Source organism: Haliotis asinina, chromosome 10, assembly GCF_037392515.1.
Source record: "Haliotis asinina isolate JCU_RB_2024 chromosome 10, JCU_Hal_asi_v2, whole genome shotgun sequence".
NCBI classification, from domain to species: Eukaryota; Metazoa; Mollusca; class Gastropoda; order Lepetellida; family Haliotidae; genus Haliotis; species Haliotis asinina.
In genome coordinates, this window is record NC_090289.1 from 842,695 (window position 1) to 866,253 (window position 23,559).

Here is a 23,559-nt window from a genome sequence, read left to right on the forward strand (position 1 = left end):
TCAAGATGTCTTAACTTGAGGCTGCTTGACATCGGATGGGGGCGTTAAGTCAAATTCACTCATTCTTTTTAAGAGAAAACCTGGGGCGGGATTCATGACCATCCGGATTAGAATTGATTGGTCTCCAACATCCGACTGTCGTTAGAACCGACTAACGCGAGCGAGTGATCAGACTCGTTGACTTGGTAGATGTATGTCATTTTATTCCCTTTGCTCATGATGTTGATCACTGTATTGTCTGGTCCAGATTCGATCATTTACAGACTGGAATACCTGGAATATTGCTGCGTGCGACATAAACAAACCAACAACTGAAAGATACCTGTGGCGTTTTCGCTTAATTTGAAAATCATAGAATCATAGCGAATAAACGCAACCACAGGTGTCGTTGCTCGTGAAAAAATGGCGGTTGGTATAAATGTGAAAAAGCGTGCAAATTCATTGTTACTGAAGATTTTCGCCTGAGCTATGGGAGCACGATGTCGAGGCCTTCGTTTGTCATGCCTTGTCTTGTCAGACATTGCATTGATAGTCCAGGCCCTCACGGTGAGTGGAATATGCCATACAAGTTGCAAACTGTATACATCCTAACCTGACTTGTGGATCTATGAATGATGCACGCATAGGTGCACATACGTATCAGAGGACCGACTTAGGCTGCATTAGAAAAAAAATGTTTCTCAGGCACATTTTTTTCCAAGTGACGAAGGCGGTATGATTTTTCAAAAAAACATTTGATCGAGAAGAATTCCGTAGGAACACATTGTTATTTTTTCTCTCAGAAATACAGGTTGTGAAGTTTAACACGTCTTAATGTTTTGTTGATTCAGTGACCCTCTTTCTTAGAGCCACTCATTCTTATAGTGGACAAATGGATGGTCGGGACGCGGCCAAGTCAAAATTATTATTTTTCAAATGTCGGTAAAAAGATATCACCCGCACAAGAAAGTAACGTGCGAATTCCAGAGAAACATTTCAGTATTTCGTTTGTTTAGCCTCACTTCCTGATTGCCTGTCGTGGTTGCCGATTCTGTATGTCATAATCACTTACTGTATGGCGACGCTGTTCTGGAAATAATGCATGAAAAATTCACATAAATAAACCTTACACGGAAAGAGTTCCGCCCGTAACCCCCATCTTTTTATATAGAATATCGCCACCTTCCCCGGTGTAATATTCCTACACTGAAACAAGTTCATTGATGTTTTTCATATCTGTTCTAGTTAACTGAATGTATATTTAGGGTGAGGTGTGCATGTCAGTTTGTAATTCTGGCTTTTGATTTGGGGTGGGGGTTACGGGCGGAACTCTTACCCTTTACACTTCAGACAGTAATGAAATGCATTACCTGATGTGTTGTAAGAGGACACCGGTTAAAAATATAACCTGGTTTTGCAACAGTTCAAAAATATCAAGTCTCCAAGCAAATTCCCACATCAAACTCACCCCTACCGCCCAACACAACACCCAGTATACTAGGGATCAGGCTTGGCTAGTGATTCTTGAAATTTCCGTAGCCCCACGAACTTCCTAAGCCTATTATTAACACATTGGCTACGATCAAAGTTAAGAATTCTTATGGATAGGACCGTTTCGAGAATACGGGCCCAGCTACACAGGCATCCCGGCGTCCTGTAAGGAGACAAGTCAGACGCTGGAAGGGGTCGTGGTTTACTTTTGTCTATAGTTTTGACATTAATGGCTGTGCGGACATGTAGGGAAAGGCTGCTGAGGATTATAAAATTTCCTGAGTATATTTCTGAGTAATTATTCCTTTAGAACTTTGCTTTGCGTACACACATTATTGGCTTTTCCCAGAATAGTTTACTGACATCCAGTGAAAACATGCAACATCTACGAATAACTTTCTGCTGACAAATCTGAATGAAAAGTGGAAATTTCTGTGTACATGTACGTCTATCTATCTATATATCTATCTATCTGTGTGTTTATATGTAAATAAGTGATTCCACATAATCAAATATGGAAACACCCTGAAATATGATAGTTAAATATACGCTTGAACATGGTGAGGTCATTTACACACTAAGGTAAATTTAACTGTGTGCTTAACGAACGCTTTAAACATGGTAGAACATGCAGCGATCACTTGATTCAATATTAGTTGAGTTCGCGTGAAATGAAACCTTGTCAAAAACAGCGAAAACCAATACCGACACGTACCAGCATGGGTGAAACTGATCTGTGGCGGGGAGAAGACTTGGAGTGGTGGTGTCGGTGGCGGGAAGAAGACGTGGGATGGTGATGTCGGTGGCGGGAAGACGTGGGGTAGTGCGGTTTATGACGGTGGTGGTGTCGGTGGCGGGAAGAAGACGTGGGTTGGTGATGTCTGTGGCGGGAAGACGTGGGGTAGTGCGGTTTATGACGGTGGTGGTGTCGGTTGCGGGGAGAAGACTTGGAGTGGTGATGTCTGTGGCAGGGAGAAGACGTGGGATGGTGGTATCGGTGGCGGGGAGAAGACGTGGGGTGGTGCTGTTTGTGGTGGGGAGAAGACGTGGGGTGGTGATGTCTGTGGCAGGGAGAAGACGTGGGATGGTGGTATCGGTGGCAGGCAGAAGACGTGGGATGGTGGTATCGGTGGCGGGGAGAAGACGTGGGGTGGTGCTGTTTGTGGTGGGGAGAAGACGTGGGGTGGTGCTGTTTGTGGTGGGGAGAAGACGTGGGGTGGTGCTGTTTGTGGTGGGGAGAAGACGTGGGTTGGTGATGTCTGTGGCAGGCAGAAGACGTGGGATGGTGGTATCGGTGGCGGGGAGAAGACGTGGGGTGGTGCTGTTTGTGGTGGGGAGAAGACGTGGGATGGTGGTATCGGTGGCAGGCAGAAGACGTGGGATGGTGGTATCGGTGGCAGGCAGAAGACGTGGGATGGTGGTATCGGTGGCGGGGAGAAGACGTGGGGTGGTGCTGTTTGTGGTGGGGAGAAGACGTGGGGTGGTGCTGTTTGTGGTGGGGAGAAGACGTGGGATGGTGGTATCGGTGGCAGGCAGAAGACGTGGGATGGTGGTATCGGTGGCGGGGAGAAGACGTGGGGTGGTGCTGTTTGTGGTGGGGAGAAGACGTGGGGTGGTGATGTCTGTGGCGGGGAGAAGACGTGGGTTGGTGCTATCATTGGCGGGATTGATTGCGAATTCTCATTTAATACTCAGAATACTATTGAACTTAGGACAAAAGTTAGCAAAAGAGCCTAGTTCCAAATCGCTATTATTGGTTTGTGTTACACTGGGTATACAGATCAAATGAGTCGTCAAGAACTGGGCTCGGCCTAAGTTAGCCATCACGTGCTTTTGCTTCACTGTTCCAGGTACAAAGATTACCCCCGTGTACAAATCAGGGTTAGGGTTGTACCCCGTGTACAAATCAATAAGAGATTTGAATCTACGGCAAGATAAAATTGTGAGGATTCTCAATCTACAGTCACTTTAATCCATTTACCTTGTTGTTTACAGTGAAATTCATCGGTATGTTTTCAGTGCAATCAGATATACAAGATCATCATTCGAGATCACGATCTTCCTTTTGTGCCGATCCCATTAATTACTTGTACGGTTGCAGCAGAAAGATGTCTGCCGTCATGATTCACTTCGATCATTTTGTGATGACGTATAACCATGTGCTAGCAGCATGGCCGAATGTTCTTCCACGCCTCTCCTTCCCACCCATCGTGGGAGGATGTCAAAGCAGTAGTTTGGACATGTGTTGCCGTGTATCTGCACAATACTTTCTTGTGAGTTGCGGGATATTACAAACTGAAACTTAAAAAAAAAATGGAAGATGTCAAGAAGTGTGCATATCATACCAGTTACGTAAGAGGGCAGCCATAAAAAAACCTCACCGCCTCATCCCACCCCACCCTCTCACATCTCTACAAATACACGCCAACCCTTGCCCTCTTATGTGATTGCACACATGCGCACACAAAACCTCGTTTCTTGTATCTACTGTTACAGTGAATAACTAAATTAAACGGTAGTTTGAATAAATATTAACTTGCTCTTTTCAGATCAGTACTCCACTTCCGAGCGGGAACACTAACAGCAGTAATACAAGTATCTCTGTGGTAAGACAAGCACACTTCTCGGGTTGGGCTGATGTAGGGCTACTGCTTGACAAGGACTAGATGAAGTCTTTGAAGGGCATTTAGAAGTGAAATACATAGGGATGAAGATTTTATGGATATCAACTTCTTTATTATAAGAACACAACGTTTCGGAGTTAATGCTTACTCCTTCATCAGGTGAATGAGAATGGGGTACAGAGCTATATTTATATGTACAGGTAAAACAGTAACAAAGTAACAAGTGGAATGAATTAACGAAAGCTGGAAGCCAGTATAAACAAGCACTGATAGGAAGCCGACAGTTATGATAACAATGGAAGCCAATAGTCTGTTTACATAACACAGATAGGGGATAAGGACGACGTACATGATTGGGGATAAGGACGACGTACATGACTGGGGATAAGGATGGAGGCCAATGGTGATGCATTACGCATGATTGAATGATGTTTACAAAACACATGATTGGGGATTAAGGATGACGTACATGATTACATGAGAGTTGATGATGTACAAACACAAGTAGATAAAGATGTGCACGGGTAGATTGATAGAATGTACAGATAAGATTAATGTATCAATAAGTCCCAGGCACTTGGTAGGTACACTCCTTGGTCACGGTTGATTGCTGGTTTCTGTCTCCGGATCTCGATGGCCTCTTGCAGTTTCCTTTGGAGCCAGTTGTTGTTGGTAGATAGTATCCTAGTGTCGTCCCATCGAATTGAATGTCCAGGGTTCTTGAGAATGTGTTCAGAGATGGCCGATTTCTGGTCGAGTTTGCTGACGGAGGTCTGGTGTTCCTTCATTCTGGTGTTGATTGGTCTCAGCGTTTCTCCAATGTATAGGTCACCACAGTTGCAAGGGATCTGGTAGATGCATCCTCTCGGGTTAGGGTGTTCACAGCTGGGTCCTTTACCGTTGGCTTTTAGGTAGGTCTTGATGGTCTTGCCGCTGGAGAAGGTGACATCGATGCCGGCTTTGGTCTTGATGAGGCGTGATATCTGATGACTGATGGGACCAAGGTAGGGTATGGTTACCCTGATGGGTGATGGAGAAGGTTTGGGGCGGGGTTCTCGGTCCTTGAGGGTCTTGTTGATGGTGGCTGTGACGAGCTGGGGAGGGTAACCGTTGAGTGTAGTGAATGTCTTTCTGAGGTGGTCCAGTTCATTCTTTAGGGCATCGGGATGGCAGAGGGCTTTGGCACGTCTGGTAAGGGTGGCGATGATAGCTTGCTTGATCCGAGGATGGTGGCAGGAGTTGTAGTGGATGTACTGGTCGGTGTGAGTCGGCTTGCGGTATACTGAGGTTCTGAGTCCATCGCCTGTGGTGTGGAGGGATACATCCAGGAAAGGCAGGTGTTGGTTGGTCTCAGTCTCCATGGTGAACTTGATTCTTGGATGTTGGTTGTTGAGGCAGTTGAGGAGCTCGCTGGGGTCGTTGTCATTGGCGATGGTGGTGAAGGTGTCGTCGACTTTGCGGTACCAACAGAGGGGCTGGAACGGAGCTGTAAGGAGGTCATGAAGATTTCTGTAATGAGAGGGGAAAGAGGTAAGCCCATGGGGAGACCGTGGATCTGCTTGTATATCTTGCCATTAAATGTGAATAAGGAGGTGTCAAAGCAGCTGCGGGCGAGGCTGATGATGCTGTCTATGGTGAGGTGGGTGTCCAAGCCATCTATCCTGTTGGCTAACTTGATGTGAAGGATGTCCAGGGCTTCTTCTAGTGGGATGTTGGTAAAGAGGTCCACGACGTCGTAGCTGACCATGGTGCCTGTGAGGTTTGATTCTTTCAGCTGGCTGACAAAGGATGAAGAGTCGCTGATGTTGGACTTGCCATCTTTGCCTAAGGGAGCGAGGAGAGGAACTGGGCGGTGTTGTAGAAAACTGAACCTCTTGAGCAGACTAGGATCCGGGCTTTGGGCGGGTTCTTGTGGATCTTGATGGTGGCTCTTCCGTATGGGGCTTGGGAGCTGATAGGGTTCAGCTGGTTGAAGATGATCTCGTTGATTTCTCTCTACTCATGGAGGTCCTTCAGGGTTTTCTTGTGTTGTCTTTCCAGTCTAGCCGTTGGATCTTTCTTGATGTTGAGGTATGTGGTGGTGTGTGAGACTGTTGTTGACGAGCTGGAGGAATTCCGGGGTGTCCATAATGACTGCTGCTTTGCCCTTGTCAGCTTCGGTGATGGTGATGCTGTCATCCTTCTTGAGTTCGGTGATAGCCTGTCTCTCTTGGTGCGTGAGGTTGGATTAATCTTATCTATCTGTGTACATCCTATCAATCTACCCGTGCACATCTTTATCTACTTGTGTTTGTACATCATCAACTCTCATGTAATCATGTACGTCATCCTTAATCCCCAATCATGTGTTTTGTAAACATCATTCAATCATGCGTAACGTATCACCATTGGCCTCCATCCTTATCCCCAGTCATGTACGTCGTCCTTATCCCCTATCTGTGTTATGTAAACATACTATTGGCTTCCATCATTGTTATCATAACTGTCGGCTTCCTATCAGTGCTTGTTTATACTGGCTTCCAGCTTTCGTTAATTCATTCCACTTGTTACTTTGTTATTGTTTTACCTGTACATATAGATATAGCTCTGTACCCCTTTCTCAATCACCTGATGGAGTAAGCATTAACTCCGAAACGTTGTGTTCTCATAATAAAGAAGTTGATATCCATAAAATCTTCATCCCTGAGGACTAGATGAACCAGCGCAGTGAACGCGTTTGTGACAAGCAGGCGAGGCAAGTCATCTGGACGAATACACTTGGCTGCTACAGGCACATTGGCGATTAAGCACGTCCAATACACGCTGACCGTGGCGTGAAATCAAAACCGCTACTGTTTAACACGTGTCTCGTAGAGTGATTTAGACCAGCAAGACACCGTCACGACACGATTCGCACGAAGAAATTGATCTTTTCAATATTTAGACAACCTTTTTCCCCCTCCTGTTTCAAATGAAATGTTCTGGAGGGCGTTCCCATATATGCAAATTTGGGTCATTTGTCAGGTAGTGGCTCATCTAATACTTGTCAAGCAGTAGGAGGCTTGAGCACGTTTGGCTTCTCCATGTGCGCTGACAGACGTTCAACAAGTCTGCTGTTAATAACCGTGCTTGTCGCGGCTCAGTGTAACGATTACTCGCGTGATCTAGGTCGGCAGATATGCCACATCATTATAGACTATCCTCCTCACAAACAAATAAGCATCAAGTGTTTCAAGTGTAATATTTTTATCAACCTCGTTAACGATGTTTGCCGACGTGGTACTGAAAGGTAAGTATTCAATGAATGCTTAACCTTTAGTGTTTGTTAAACTGATTTATCGCTGGCAACAAAAACATCAACCGAACACAACCAACATCAGAAACATGCACTCATCACACATGCGTCCTGATCGGGGTAAACCTGCCTGTAGTCATTCCTCTGATAATGCCAGGAATCATAGCACAAATGGATTGGCTTTCAAGGTCACCTGATCTTGCGACATTATTGGAAGTCATGTTTATGGTCTTCATGTTCACCCCAGACTATGGATGATCTTGAACAGGCGTTACAGAAAATAGAACATTTCCCAGCAGTAACTGCAAAAGCTCATTAGAGCAATGCAGACACGTGTAGAAGCTTGCATTTATGCTCATGGGGATGTGAGTTACTGAACACTGCTTCACTGAACACTGCTTCACTGAACACTGCTTCACTGTACAAAACCGGGTTGTTAATGCAGCACATTTTGCATGACCGTTTGCACGGGATTATTCTGATTTGTATATCTGTTGCTCAATGAAGATCCGGGGCTAGAATAGGTCTTGAGCAACCAATATTTGCTATAAAAGGCTGTCAACGGGATCGGGTGGTCAGACCCGCTGCCGTGGTTGACATGTAATCGGTTCCCAATTGCGCAAATCGATGATCATGCTGTTGATCACTGGATTGTCTGTTCCAGACTCGATTATTTAGACAGCCACCATATTGCTGGAATATTGCTGAGTGCGGCGTAAAACTAAACTCACTCACTGTTATTGCTCAATATCAATTCATATATATTGTTAATCGTGTGGAGACGTTTCATCTTTCTAATGCATCATTCCGTGATTTGCAGTTTCCATAAATTAATGTAATTAGACTGTGTAATTAAATGTGTCGCTGAACTTTTTGTGAGGAGTATATATCTGGACTTGTATATGTGGACTTTTACATGAATTGAAATAGTCTTGTGCTGTAAATGGGGCCATTAGGGTAGCCTAATGGTTGAAGCGGTTGCTTGTCATGCCGAAGTTCCGGGTTCGATTCCCCACATGGGTACAGTGGATAAAAACACTTGTGGTGCTCCCCGCCGTGACGTTGCTGGAATATTGAGGTCGCAAAGCCATACTGCAACTACATAAGTTGGGTTGGCCTCCTCGATTTTAAATTTGTTACGTACTTTTGCCAAATATGTAAAATAGGTATCTACCAAACTTCACACGCCTATCGAGTGTTTGTTCCGGTGGCTGCATTTGCAGTTACAGAACATAGCTACTTACGTTACTGTAACTGTCACAACGCGACAATGAACCACCAGCGTTTGATTGCACCTCCGTGTTTTTCTCATACCCTTCAATGCTACATACCTGGCGAATGCAACGCTATCTTGAAAATGTTTCAAAGAAGCATATATAAATATATAACATTCCAATGTTTAGGTATCCAACTGTCTATTTTCTTCATATCTTGTGACCCGTCAAAGTCCGAGGTAGAAGAGGCCTTCAGCAACCCATGTTTGCCATAAAAGGCGACTAACAGGAACGGGTGGTCAATCTCGCTGACTTCATTGGCACATGTCATCTGTTCCCAGTTGTGCAGATCGATGCTCATGCTGTTGATCACTGGATTGTCCGGTCCAGACTCGAATATTTACAGACCGCCGACATTGTTAGACATTGTAGAATATTGCTGAGTACGGCGTAAAACTAATCTCAATCACTCAATTTGGCAATGAAGTTTTCAACAGTAAAAATCTTTCAAAGTCTTTAAAAAGTTATACCATTTTGGAATGTTTCCTTTCAAAGACATAAATGTCTTTTTGTTGAAATGATATGATTAAGTAACTAAGGCTTTTTACTTAAGACACCAAAATACGCCAAATATTTTGTCAGATTAACGTTTTGTATCGCAGAGGTGTTAATACAAATTTGAAGATAATTCCAAAACTTATTTACACGTTCTCAATAAACATGGCACAACAATACACATGACACAATACACATGACACAATACACACGACACAATACACACACATAAGTTTTCGTCCTCTTTACAAAAGTTGTATAGGCACTTTGAATAAGGTTCAATTTTATTTAAGTTCCTTTTTGGTATAGGGATAATAATTTAAATTGGAAATCTTAAGTTTTACGTCATTAATGTCTTGTCTTTAAGACTCAAGTCAATGACCGATCAAAATTTGTGTCATCGAACATATTCTCACATTTATGACACATATCAATCACTCTTATTCAGTAGAAAGTGTGAAGCCCATTTTCTGGTGTCCCCCGCCGTGATATTGCTGGAATATTGCTAAAAGCGGCGTAAAACGTAACTCACTCACTATTCAGTAGAATGGAATTATGCCCACGTACAGAGATAACAATTTTCATAGTTGCATTAAGTAATATAAAAAGTGACAATTTCGCAATGAGGAATTGCGCAATACAAGAGCTTGTTTCTGAAATTCGAAATGGTCATTAGCTTGTTTAAACTGCTGTTTTGTAAGATACTGAAAGATTTCTACATTGATGTACAGAGGATTGTTTGTGAAATGTGTGTTCCGTAGATCATTATATAATGGGCATTTATAAAGGAAATGAAATTCATTTTCGACGTTATCAAATTTACTTAGCTTACAAGAACAATACTGTCGCGGAATACCATCACGTCTACCAATATCCTCATCAACAGGTTATTCACCAAATCTTAGCCCTAACCCGGAATACCATCACATCTACCAATATCCTCATCAACAGGTTATTCACCAAATCTTAGCCCTAACCCGGAATACCATCACATCTACCAATATCCTCATCAACAGGTTATTCACCAAATCTTAGCCCTAACCCGGAATACCATCACATCTACCAATATCCTCATCAACAACTTATTCACCAAATCTTAGCCCTAACCCGGAATACCATCACATCTACCAATATCCTCACCAACAGGTTATTCACCAAATCTTAGCCCTAACCCGGAATACCATCACATCTACCAATATCCTCATCAACAGGTTATTCACCAAATCTTAGCCCTAACCCGGAATACCATCACATCTACCAATATCATCAACAGGTAGTTCAGATCTTAAAGTAATACGACTCCTTGATTGTCCCAAACGAAACCAAATCCAGAAGAACATGGCACTCCCAACTTTACGTCCAACATTGTCTAAGTTATTCAACGTAATGTAACACTGTTTAGGGCACCTGTTCTGATATTTCAAGCAACTTATACCAATATTTAATAACCCTCAAAAGAGAATCAACATAAATGTCTACCACATTCTGCCAATGCAGCAACATTAGTACTCTTGTTACTTAAAACAAATTTGCAAAACTGGATATGAAATTGTTCAATTACAAACCACTTTTGGTAACCCCATATCTCTGACGCATACAAAAGTATTGGCTTAATCTGTACAATATTAAGAACTACAGGGGAAATTTTCGGAAGTTTACGGGCTAGACTTTTTACAGAAGATAGGGCATTTGCAGCTCTATTAACAAGATTCTGTTAATTCTGAAAACGAGAATTTACTGGAAAATTAACTCCCAAATAATTATAATAAGTATATATCTTCAAGCGTTGGTCACTAAATTGCCAAACATCATTTTTTTCAGAGTTTGCCACCATATCGAAAGACAATAATTTCAGTTTTATCAAAATTTACAGTTGAACACCATTTAAAACCTTCCTAGGCCACCTTCCTTTGCAAACCAATAACACTATCGGAAAAGACATATCATCCGCACATAACAAATGATTCTAAAAAACTGTAGATATGAAAATACCCGTGTCATTAAATTCTTCCATTTCACCATGAAGCTGATTCACAAAAAAAAGAGAAAACAAGTCGACTTAAAATAAACCCTTGCCTTACCCAGCTATATGGATGAAAGTGAATGATGTGTTGGATAGTTTAACGCATGCTATAGTGTTGAACTACATATCCCTGACAATCCTATACATACGATCGTGAGTATTGCGAGATATCAGAACATAGTACGGAGGTCTGTTAATGGAATCAAACGCTTTTAAAAAAATCCAGAAAAGGCAGTAAAACGCCCTTTTGATTTAGATATATATACACCTGGAAATTAATCAAGCAACACCCCAATTTTTTCTATTGGAGCAACTTTGAAGTGTTCTGACAATCAAAATATGCCGGGTTGATATAGTTTGACACTTTTTTATTCAACAGACGATCTCTGACAAACAACTTAAAGGGAAAAAGTATCAAGACTTTGCTTTATTGCAACGAAATCCAAATTCTTAAAACTGTCTTAAATTCATGAAAAAATGGACACAATTTACTATTCATCCACAGACGTTGTTGTCAGGTGTATTAACACAAATGTCACATGGAAAGAAAGAACAGTCATCTGAGAGTCTGCACACCGACTTTCATCAATATCTAGTGTGTCCTCCCTGCGCACGCACCACCGATTCCAGACGCCTCCTCATTCCTTGGATGAGTCTCCGGATCTGATTCTGGGGGATCCTGTTCCACTCCTCATGCAGGGCAGCCGTCAATTCGTTGAGATTATGGACTGGTGGGTCTCTCTGCCTCACACGACGGCCAATAAAGTCCCACAAATGTTCAATGGGGTTGAGGTCAGGGCTCATGGCAGGCCATGGAATTCTGTCAATTGCATTTTGCCGCAAAAAATCATTTACAGCATGCGCCCTGTGAGGTCTAGCATTGTCGTCCATAAATATGGGTCTCGTTGCCAGAGGATGGTTCTCAAAATGAGGTACCACAGCCCTGTCAAGAACCTCCTGTTGGTAACGAACACCGTTAAGGTTGCCACGGATGGTAATGATATCCAACTTGCAGTTCATGGAAATGCACCCCCATACCATAACGGAACCTCCCCCAAAGGCCACAGTCTCCTGGATGTTCCGTGGAGCCATTGCTGTGTTCCTCTGCCTCCAGACCCGAGTACGACCGTCCACCATGTGCAGCAAGAACCGGCTCTCATCTGAGAAATGGACCTTCCTCCAAGAGGCAATGTTCCAGTGCAAACGGTCATTACACCAGGCCAGTCGGGCTGCCTTATGGGCTGGAGACAGTCTGGGTCGCTTGATTGGCCTCCTTGCCCGGTATCCTGCAGCTTTCAGACGATTCCGAACAGTCCTGTTCGAGATGGGTCTCCCTGGAAGCCACTCCTGTCTCAACCGAGAGCTCGAGTCGAAGGACCTGCGCCGTACAAGTCTCAGTAAAGCTCTGTCCTCCCGGACTGTGGTCTTCCTGGGTCTTCCTGGTCTAGGCAGGTCTTTAACTTCATTAGTGGCCCGGTATTTTTTCAAAAGTTTTGAAATTATGGAATGATGTCGTCCGATTTGAGTCCCGATTTGTCTTAGAGACATACCAGCATTCCTCATGCCGATTATTTGCCAACGAGTGGCCTCTGATAATTTCCTACGTGCCATGACATTGAAATGAATGAAAAAACGAATGCAATCGACAACCTGCACTTGTAAACACCCCAGGGAAAAAGTGCATTTTTCGAAAGTTGAGGTTAAAGCAATGCACGTGCGCTGTGCAAGCTTCACGCGCGTCATATCAACCCATGAAAAGCTCATGCTGTATGTCAATACATCAAAATTGAATAATCAATCATCAAAATTACTTCGTTAGGCTTTGTTAAGTTTTTATGTGTCTTTGAATTTGGTGTTGCTTAATTAATTTCCATATGTATATTTTTGAATAACACGTTGTAATGTAAACGTTATTTACGGTTCAGTACCCTGTCTGAAACCCACCCTGATATTCTGGGTACATATTCATAAACTCAAATGATCTGTCAAGCGGTTATTAAGTACAGCAGTGAATCTTACCACAAATATCCATAAGAGATAAACCACGATAATTAACATGTTTATTGCCCTTTTGATGTAATGGTAAAATCATACTCCCAAATTCTTCAGATTCATGTCATATATTTACCTGTGATTTGTTATTGTATATTTCTATATGCCTCGGGTAAAATATTTAGATCATATGATTCTAATTATATTTATTATAGTTGATACTCCTTCAGAACTTAGAATTACGCTCATAGTACTCTTTGAATATGTACAATGTTTTTGTCGACTCAACACATCATTTTGGAAAAAAAAACTAACCCACCTTTAATGTACTTATATCACACCAAGATATAAATTGCATACATCTGGACTAGACTGACACCTCAGTCTACACATCACGCCTACAGCACTCAGGAGAGTCATCACCATCATTTTGCAATATAAAGAGCAGCCATGATGTCATTCAGCTGACTTATCTTTACAGGCTTGCGTAAGTTCATTTTAGCATATAATCCTGTAATTGTCTCCAAAAGTGGTTTCGAGTTTATGCAACATGGCATAGTCAACACTTTTAGATTGTTGCATTTGATGGTTAGGCGATTCAGAAGCCACAGTAAGAGATAAGCACTATATCAGTCAGCTACCCTTTAGTCAGTAGATGTTGCTGTCTTAGAGATGTGGTTGATTGTAGGAAAGATATTTCTTTTTAAACTTCTTTGCTGTATACTCTACATCTTTCTGAAAGTCTACGTTCAGATGAAATATCGACCCTCTGATTTCAGTTCACTACTCCTCTTCCCGACGTGAATGCTACCGTCAGCAGTGGAAATGTCACCAGGGTAAGAAGTACATTAGTGTATGTCAACGTTGCCATTGATGTAGGTAATGAATAGACATACTTTTGAAAATTGAGTTTATTGACAGAACCCCAAAAGGAACCAGATATCCAGATATAGTTTTGCTACCTTGAACATATATCCGTTCGACAATAAGTATATAAAGTTGAGGATCTCCAGTTTCAAGTGCTTGGGTAAATAATGCATAACATTTCCAGATTTCATCCCTGAGAAATCTTCTTAGGATTATTTATCACATATTTATTCATTGGAAGTTATATTGTCATTGATAATTTGTTTACAATATAGAAAGATGTGACCTGGAAGTTCGATAGAATAAATATCTTATGGCTGTACTTCGTGTTGAAGTAATGTTTCCCCTCGAGTACGTTGATTCCACGTTGAAAGTAGGTTTCTTCTCCCGTGGGTTTTAATCGCAGTATACTTGTTACACTTAGACTACCGGGAAAACAAAGCTCAAAGCTTTCGCCAAATTCACTTGACCTAAACACACAGAGGCGTGTGTGAGAACTATGGGAATTATTCTACAGACAGAAATAATTTTCCAATAGTTTGTTTCAAAATTTATTATAATGCTGGTCATTGAGAGTCAAGTGGTCAAAGGTGTACATTGCACAGATCAGAGTTCATTCAAAAAGTGCGTAAAGAGTCGCAAAATGTCAGGAGTCTGACACATCAATAGCTAGTCTGACCACCCTGGACATCAGATTCATGCAAACCAACACATCTGGTTCACGTCAGTCGGCGAATGACCTCAGTAGGCGCCCTGTTCCACTTCAAGCGCCTGTTCCTTTTACTGTCCGTTGTCTGGGGATGGTACATGCTCTCAGGTTACGATAATTCCCCAGATCTCCTATGGGGTACTTGTCTGAAAAAGAGCTGGCCAGGGCAATACGTGCACGTTAACTTTCAGGTATTCCAGAACACTTCTGGCGGTGTCGTTGTCTCCTAACTCCGATGGCAGTTTGGTGCCAGTCGCCTAAACACTTAGAGCTCGAACTCTGCCGTCTTTCCTGAATCGACTTGCTTATGTATGGAACACTCTCTCCCAGTCACGTCGCTACCACCGTTGTCCATTGCACTCTGCCGTGTTTCCGTGGCAAGGCCATTCCACGGAAGGGGTGGTAGACTCGTATACCATGTCCTCAGGACTGTTCGAATGCTGATGGCGTGTCCCGGTGCTGTCGCCGTCACCGTCACCGTCACCGTCACCGTCACCGTCACCGTCACCCTTCTATTCCGGAAGTGCATCTGCCGGATGTGGTGGTGTCGTGACTCTCGATCTTCCCGATCTTTGGTGTTCTTGGGGTCGGGACAGTTTGCTGGTATCGGGTTGCCAGTTTGCTTATGGTAGCCAGACTGCAGTTGACGGTGCCCCCGTATTGGCCACGACCGATCATGTCTTTTCACTGCACAGTCGTACGTATTGGCCTGTTCGTGGTGATTTGTCGGCAATACATTTAGACCACTGTCCCTCAATTACGTTCATCACGTTCTGAAAGTGCGAGGAAGTTTTCGGACAGCTGCGTTGTATGAATCATGTTGCATTGCGAATGTTTACTTAGTTTCACACCTGTTCCGGTGCTTTTGCTTTGCTTGAAAAGTGACTTTTTGTCCACCTGTTGGTTGGCTGACTTTCTGATACTCTGTAATGTTTAGCCAGTTGTCCACTTACTTCAGAGGCACCTTAGTCCTCTTTGGTTGCTCTATATGCTACTCAGAGTTTGAAAATTGGTTCCCTATATAGCGCAGGTCGATGCTCATGTTGATCCCTGGATTGTCTGGTCCAGACTCAATTATTTACAGAACGCGGCCATATAGCTGGAATATGCAGTTCACTATGTCAACATGCAGTTATAATATGAAGTGATAGTTTTAAGCCGGTAACCCCACTTCAGACACGCTACCACATGAGGTACCGAAAACCATGCCGTGACGGACAGCTTCTTTGCAGGAATTGGAATTTCTCTGCGCCAAGAGTGGAACAATCATTCCCTGGCATAAATCTAGACTCTCATTGGAAGCATGACATGACGCTGTCAGACTGTAAACACATCTCGTGGATCCCATAACCGCTATTGACAATTGTCATGGTCAGTGACTTGTTCCGTGATTTGGTTGCTACCATCATCCCCACTTTCTTGCATACGGCTCTCACCTCTCTCGCCTCGGCCAGTGAAGATCCAGGGGTAGAATAGGCCTTCAACCTATGCTTGCCATAAAAGGCGACTGTGCTTGTCGTAAGAGGCGACTAACGGGATCAGGTGGTCAGACTCGCTGACTTGGTTGACACATGTCATCGGTTCCCAATTGCGCAGATCGATGCTCATGTTGTTCACTGGATTTTCTGGTCCAGACTCGATTATTTACAGACCGTCGCCATATAGCTGGAATATTGCTGAGTGCGGTGTAAAACTACATTTGCTCACTCGCTCGCGCTTTCGCCTCGCCCCACCTTGCCTGTCTCGCCTCTCCTTGCCTGTGTCACCATACCTGTCCTTTTCACTCAAGTATGGACTCTTCACCAAAAGATGACAACAATTGCTTTTCAGTTAAATCTTTCTTTGCATGTTTTGTCTGCTTATTTGTATTTGTCAGTGAGATTTCTCACATTAGGAAAATATTATCCTGACAACACTTTGGGCTCTGTTTTATGTTGACTTCTTTAAGCTATTATGACAGAAGTTTAGACCGATGTAATGTTGCACTTTGAAAAGGAATATAGCAATCGATAAAAGCTACAACTGTCTACGTAATGAATCTTTCTGTTTGCAGGACACAAGTCGAAATGGTTCTGACTTCAAGACTATTTACGGGGTAGGTTATAGGATGAACGTACTGGATTATTAATCCTGCATGAGTATGGTCACTGGTGAGTGGTGACACCATGCTAACATGATTATTAAAATGATAGAGGAGTTCACTTGAAACTTTAAGAGCAAATGCATCACATGGTTCAGGCAACACATGTATGTTTTATCTAGAACGACTGCTTATATACGGGCTAGTGCATTATTGAGTAGGCTAGACCATTTTTGAGAAGTGACTGTGCTGTGGTGGCCCCTTGCACACACTATTCGCAAGGACGACGAGTTCTAGTGAAGTTCTATCTGTCACAAGATGGAGCCATAACGGAAAAGCGGAAGGTAATGACATGTTCTAGTATGTTTAACCGCTTAGAGCCAACAGTTGATGTTATTGTAGACATAACAGCATTGCTTTGTTTTACTGAACCACTGTTCGTATTACCACAACTGCCCACAATACACTTGCAATGCCGTGAACGCCAACTCGCTGATGGTCATTTTGTTCACCAGACACTGTTGGAGGCATGACTTGAGGGACCAGTGTGCAGGGGATGGAGCGTGAGGGACCAGTGTGCAGGGGATGGAGCGTGAGGGACCAGTGTGCAGGGGATGGAGCGTGAGGGACCAGTGTGCAGGGGATGGAGCGTGAGGGACCAGTGTGCAGGGGATGGAGCGTGAGGGAGATGGGTGCAGGCTGGTGTGTGAGGGAGATGGGTGCAGGCTGGTGTGTGAGGGAGATGGGTGCAGGTTGGCGTGTGAGGGAGATGGGTGCGGGTTGGCGTGTGGGTGAGATGGGTGCAGGCTGGAGTGTGGAGCCCGACTGTGGACTATTGCTTTGTGTTACGAAAAACCGAAACTCACCTGTCCTTTACTCATGCGGCAAATATTGAGTCAGTTTTAACTCGCGTTTTCACTCTTTCAGAGTCATCTTCCAGACAAGCGACAGACGACGCATAACCAAACAATACTTTGTGAAGCCTATGGGGCCGTGGTGATAAATGAAAAGTCCGTGTTCCAAACCCTGTATGTAACATATAGTCAACTTATCTGTGCCAACTCGACGGTACCAATGGAATTCCCCAAGATGAGCACAAGTGAAGAATTCTATTTGCTGAGGACATACTTCCCGTACAGTCATAGTTACATACAAAATTCACTTGATCCGTGCATATTAGACGGCCCCTACCCAATCAATGGGAGCAGCTACTTGAAATACAATACAACAATCTCGATGTTGTGGAGTGATGGGCGAGCAACAGGGGTCGAAGTTGAATGTTCAGTTCTGCCTCAGACAACAACATCCACAACGCCCACCACAACGCCCACCACCACTACGCCCACCACAACGCCAACAACAACCACAACGACCACCACAACGCCAACCACGACCACCACAACGCCAACCACGACCACCACAACGCCAACCACGACCACCACAACGCCAACGACCACCACAACGCCAACCACCACAACGCCAACCACAACGACCACCACAACGCCAACCACGACCACCACAACGCCAACCACGACCACCACAACGCCAACCACGACCACCACAACGCAAACCACAACGCCAACTACGACCACCACAACGCCAACCACCACCACGACCACCACCACCACGACCACCACAACGCCAACCACGACCACCACGACAACCACAACGCCAACCACGACCACCACAACGCCAACCACGACCACCACGACGCCAACCACGACCACCACAACGCCAACCACTACTACGATCACCACAACGCCAACCACTACTACGACCACCACAACGCCAACAACCACCACTACGACCACAACAACGCCAACCACGACTACGACCACCACAACGCCAACCACGACTACGACCACCACAACGCCAACAACCACCACAACCACCACAACGCCAACAACCACCACGACCACCACAACTCCAACCACAACGCCAACGACGACCACCACAACGCCAACAACCACTACGACCACCACAACGCCAACAACCACAACGCCAACCACAACGCCAACCACGACCACAACAACGCCAACCACGACCACCACAACGCCAACAACCACCACCACAACGCCAACAACCACCACGACCACCACAACGCCAACAACCACCACGACCACCACAACGCCAACAACCACCACAACGCCAACAACCACCACAACGCCAACAACCACCACGACCACCACAACGCCAACAACCACCACAACGCCAACAACCACCACGACCACCACAACGCCAACCACGACTACGACCACCACAACACCAACCACAACGCCAACCACAACGCCAACGACGACCACCACTACGCCCACCACCACTACGCCCACCACAACGCCCACCACAACGCCAACAACCACTACGACCACCACAACGCCAACCACGACCACCACAACGCCAACAACCACCACCACAACGCCAACAACCACCACGACCACCACAACGCCAACAACCACCACAACGCCAACAACCACCACAACGCCAACAACCACCACGACCACCACAACGCCAACAACCACCACAACGCCAACAACCACCACGACCACCACAACGCCAACCACGACTACGACCACCACAACGCCAACCACAACGCCAACCACAACGCCAACGACGACCACCACTACGCCCACCACCACTACGCCCACCACAACGCCCACCACAACGCCAACAACCACTACGACCACCACAACGCCAACCACGACCACCACAACGCCAACCACGACCACCACAACGCCAACCACGACCACCACAACGCCAACCACTACTACGACCACCACAACGCCAACAACCACCACGACGCCAACAACTACCACGACCACCACAACGCCAACAACCACCACGACCACCACAACTCCAACCACGACTACGACCACCACAACGCCAACCACGACCACCACAACGCCCACCACCACTACGCCCACCACCACTACGCCCACCACAACGCCAACAACCACCACGACCACCACAACGCCAACCACGACCACAACGCCAACCACAACCACCACAACGCCAACAACCACCACGACCACCACAACGCCAACAACCACCACAACGCCAACAACCACCACGACCACCACAACGCCAACAACCACCACAACGCCAACCACGACCACGACCACCACAACGCCAACGACGACCACCACTACGCCCACCACAACCACTACGCCCACCACAACGCCAACCACGACCACCACAACGCCAACCACGACCACCACAACGCCAACCACGACCACCACAACGCCAACAACCACCACGACCACCACAACGCCAACAACCACCACGACCACCACAACGCCAACAACCACCACGACCACCACAACGCCAACCACGACGACCACAACGCCAACCACGACCACCACAACGCGAACCACGACTACGACCACCACAACGCCAACCACGACTACGACCACCACATCGCCAACCACGACTACGACCACCACAACGCCAACCACGACAACGCCAACCACGACTACGACCACCACAACGCCAACAACCACCAGGACCACCACAACGCCAACCACGACGACCACAACACCAACCACGACCACCCCAACGCCAACACCAACCACGACCACCACAACACCAACCACGACTACGACCACGCCAACCACAACACCAACGACGACCACCACAACGCCAACCACGACCACCACAACGCCAACAACCACCACAACGCCAACAACCACCACGACCACCACAACGCCAACAACCACCACGACCACCACAACGCCAACCACGACCACCACAACGCCAACCACGACCACCACAACGCCAACCACGACCACCACAACGCCAACCACAACGCCAACGACGACCACCACAACGCCAACCACGACCACCACAACGCCAACGACCACCACAACGCCAACAACCACCACAACGCCAACAACCACCACGACCACCACAACGCCAACAACCACCACGACCACCACAACGCCAACCACGACCACCACAACGCCAACCACAACGCCAACGACGACCACCACAACGCCCACCACAACGCCAACAACCACTACAACGCCAACCACAACCACCACAACGCCAACCACGACCACAACGCCAACCACGACCACAACGCCAACCACGACCACCACAACGCCAACAACCACCACGACCACCACAACGCCAACCACGACCACCACAACGCCAACCACGACTACGACCACCACAACGCCATCGACGACCACCACTACGCCAACCACAACGCCAACAACCACGACCACCACGACCACCACAACACCAACAACCACCACGACCACCACAACGCCAACAACCACCACGACCACCACAACGCCAACAACCACCACGACCACCACAACGCCAACAACCACCACGACCACCACAACACCAACAACCACCACGACCACAACAACGCCAACAACCACCAGGACCACCACAACGCCAACCACGACTACGACCACCACAACGCCAACCACAACGCCAACGACGACCACCACAACGCCAACCACGACTACGACCACCACAACGCCAACCACGACCACCACAACGCCAACAACCACCACGACCACCACAACGCCAACAACCACCACGACCACCACAACGCCAACAACCACCACGACCACCACAACGCCAACAACCACCACGACCACCACGACCACCACAACGCCAACAACCACCACGACCACCACAACGCCAACAACCACTACGACCACCGCAACGCCAACCACGACTACGACCACCACAACGCCGACCACGACCACCACAACGCCGACCACGACCACCACAACGCCGACCACGACCACCACAACAACGACCACGACCACCACAACGCCAACGACCACCACAACGCCAACGACCACCACGACCACCACCACAACGCCAACGACCACCACGACCACCACCACAACGCCAACGACCACCACGACCACCACCACAACGCCAACCACGACCACAACGCCAACCACGACCACAACGCCAACAACCACTACGACCACAACGCCAACAACCACTACGACCACAACGCCAACGACGACCACCACTACGACCACCACTACGACCACCACAACTCCAACCACGACCACTACGACCACCACAACGCCAACCACAACCACCACTGCTGTTTCTGCTGTAGCATCCTCATATTGCGACGCAGACAAAAACCCCGATTACATCGTTCACATTGAAACGAAGTGTGGTTCTAGTTCCAAATCAACACCATCAGTCGTAATCAGAACAGACCTTCACTTGTCGGCCATTGCTGTATGCTACAAGGACCAGGTGTACAACTTTTCGACTTCCGACTCGGTACACTTTCATCTTAACGCCTCGTACAATCAAACACGCTACAAAGATAAGTGTGTCTTCTCAAAACGCACGGACACGGAAGTTTTCAATCTGAGAATAGAGGTGTCGTGGGGTGAGAGATTCCACCGCGTGCATACTTGTAAGAAAGAATATCAAATCACCTGTACCTTTGAAGGCCGTCTCAACAAAGGGAGTGGCTCCTCCAAGAGTGGCCCTTCACTGATAGCCGCTAAAGAGATTCAGTCTAACCAGGGTCAGAAAGCGTCTTCAAGTATAACACTGGATGTAGTGAACGTCCTTGGACAGCCGATCGCGGGCCCGATACCTCTGGCCAGGAAGATACAGCTGCTGGCAACAGCAAGTGGTGCATCGTCTGAGCAAGGCTTACGACCGGTTGCGTGCGATGCCGTCTCTACTGACGGACACAGATACTCGGTGTTGAGAGCTGGATGCGGAGATGGGATAATTTTTGCGAAAAAACAAGGATTTACTACCAAGGGATTACAAACATTCAGCCCCTACTTCAAAACATTTAAAATTCGCAAGGACAGAAGTCTGAAGTTTGAATGCAATTTCACCCTGTGTGATAGTGTCTGTGATGGAAGTTCTTGCAGCGGAAGGAGTAAGAGATCGGTGGATAGTTTCCTGGCGGAGGTGCGTTCCCCTACCATAGATCTCAAGTCCAGTAGCGCCCCGGCTGGGGAATGGTTAGTCTTGCAAGTAGCCTGTATAGCATGTTTTGTTATGGTCATGTCACAAATAATTATACTTGTTTTGCTGTTCTTTAGGCGATATAACAGGTGACCATTCAAATGTAATAAATATTCTTTCGATTGAAATATTTGTCATTATCTCACTATACATTCACGCTACGATGTGCCGTTTCACGTTTCTGGATGCCACCATGCCTTGCGATGCAGTGACTGATGAAGTCGAAGGATTGCTGATTCAAACTGACATCTGGCATAGAAAGACGACTCGATGGTCAGGCTCGGGGACTCGTAGATGACAATATCCACCAGGACAATGTGTGGTTAACACGTACGGTGTTAAACGCACTCTCGCACGCGAATACGCCACACTGGAAATGGACTTTTGGTCCACTGGTATATTGCTGACTCGAGGACCATCTGATACACGTTAGGGACCGTTCATAACTGGTGGCTAGGGAAGGGTGGAGTTGGTGGATGGATGATGAATTTTATGGATCGGCATGTGTAATGCGAGAGCCGCTCCCCACCCCTCAGATTTTATGTACAAAGGAAGAACCCCACCCTCCTGTAGAATATCAATCGCCTCCTTTCCCATATTTTGTAAGTAACTTTTTTAATTAGTTCGCTTGAGGCAGAAACGGACCGATGAATTGCAAATTTTACCATTGTCCAAAATTGCCACAAAATATAAATTATATAAATAATACACGTTTACTAATATCCCTGATATTTGAAAATTTTCCGGACTCAACTCAAAAAATTGTTAAAGAAAC

The 23,559-nt window shown here is 46.1% G+C and overlaps 3 protein-coding genes across 3 annotated transcripts in view; 2 read left to right on the top strand and 1 right to left on the bottom strand.

The window, feature by feature from the left end:
• The window catches only part of LOC137297687 (uncharacterized), a 52,174-nt gene that overhangs the window by 26,441 nt on the left and 2,174 nt on the right, over positions 1-23,559 (bottom strand). The gene's annotated exons all lie outside the window — the stretch shown is intronic.
• On the top strand, positions 444-22,912 carry LOC137297685 (putative uncharacterized protein DDB_G0282133). The gene is made up of 5 exons (XM_067829602.1): positions 444-546; positions 4,020-4,076; positions 13,932-13,988; positions 16,782-16,823; positions 17,736-22,912. Exon 5 carries the CDS (start codon positions 18,086-18,088, stop codon positions 21,950-21,952), a length of 3,867 nt encoding a protein of 1,288 aa, XP_067685703.1. The 5' UTR covers positions 444-546; positions 4,020-4,076; positions 13,932-13,988; positions 16,782-16,823; positions 17,736-18,085; the 3' UTR covers positions 21,953-22,912.
• Positions 480-3,207, top strand: LOC137297781 (uncharacterized). The gene is made up of 2 exons (XM_067829727.1): positions 480-546; positions 2,189-3,207. The coding sequence occupies exons 1-2, from the start codon at positions 480-482 to the stop codon at positions 3,205-3,207; spliced, it is 1,086 nt and encodes a 361-aa protein (XP_067685828.1).

What these genes read in the sequence shown, in the direction of transcription:
- LOC137297685 (XM_067829602.1), top strand. Translation starts at nt 18,086, where the DNA reads ATGTTCAGTTCTGCCTCAGACAACAACATCCACAACGCCCACCACAAC.
- LOC137297781 (XM_067829727.1), top strand. Translation starts at nt 480, where the DNA reads ATGTCGAGGCCTTCGTTTGTCATGCCTTGTCTTGTCAGACATTGCATT. An exon ending in TGATAGTCCAGGCCCTCACG is followed by an intron (nt 547 to 2,188) that starts GTGAGTGGAATA and finishes GACACGTACCAG; the next exon opens with CATGGGTGAAACTGATCTGT.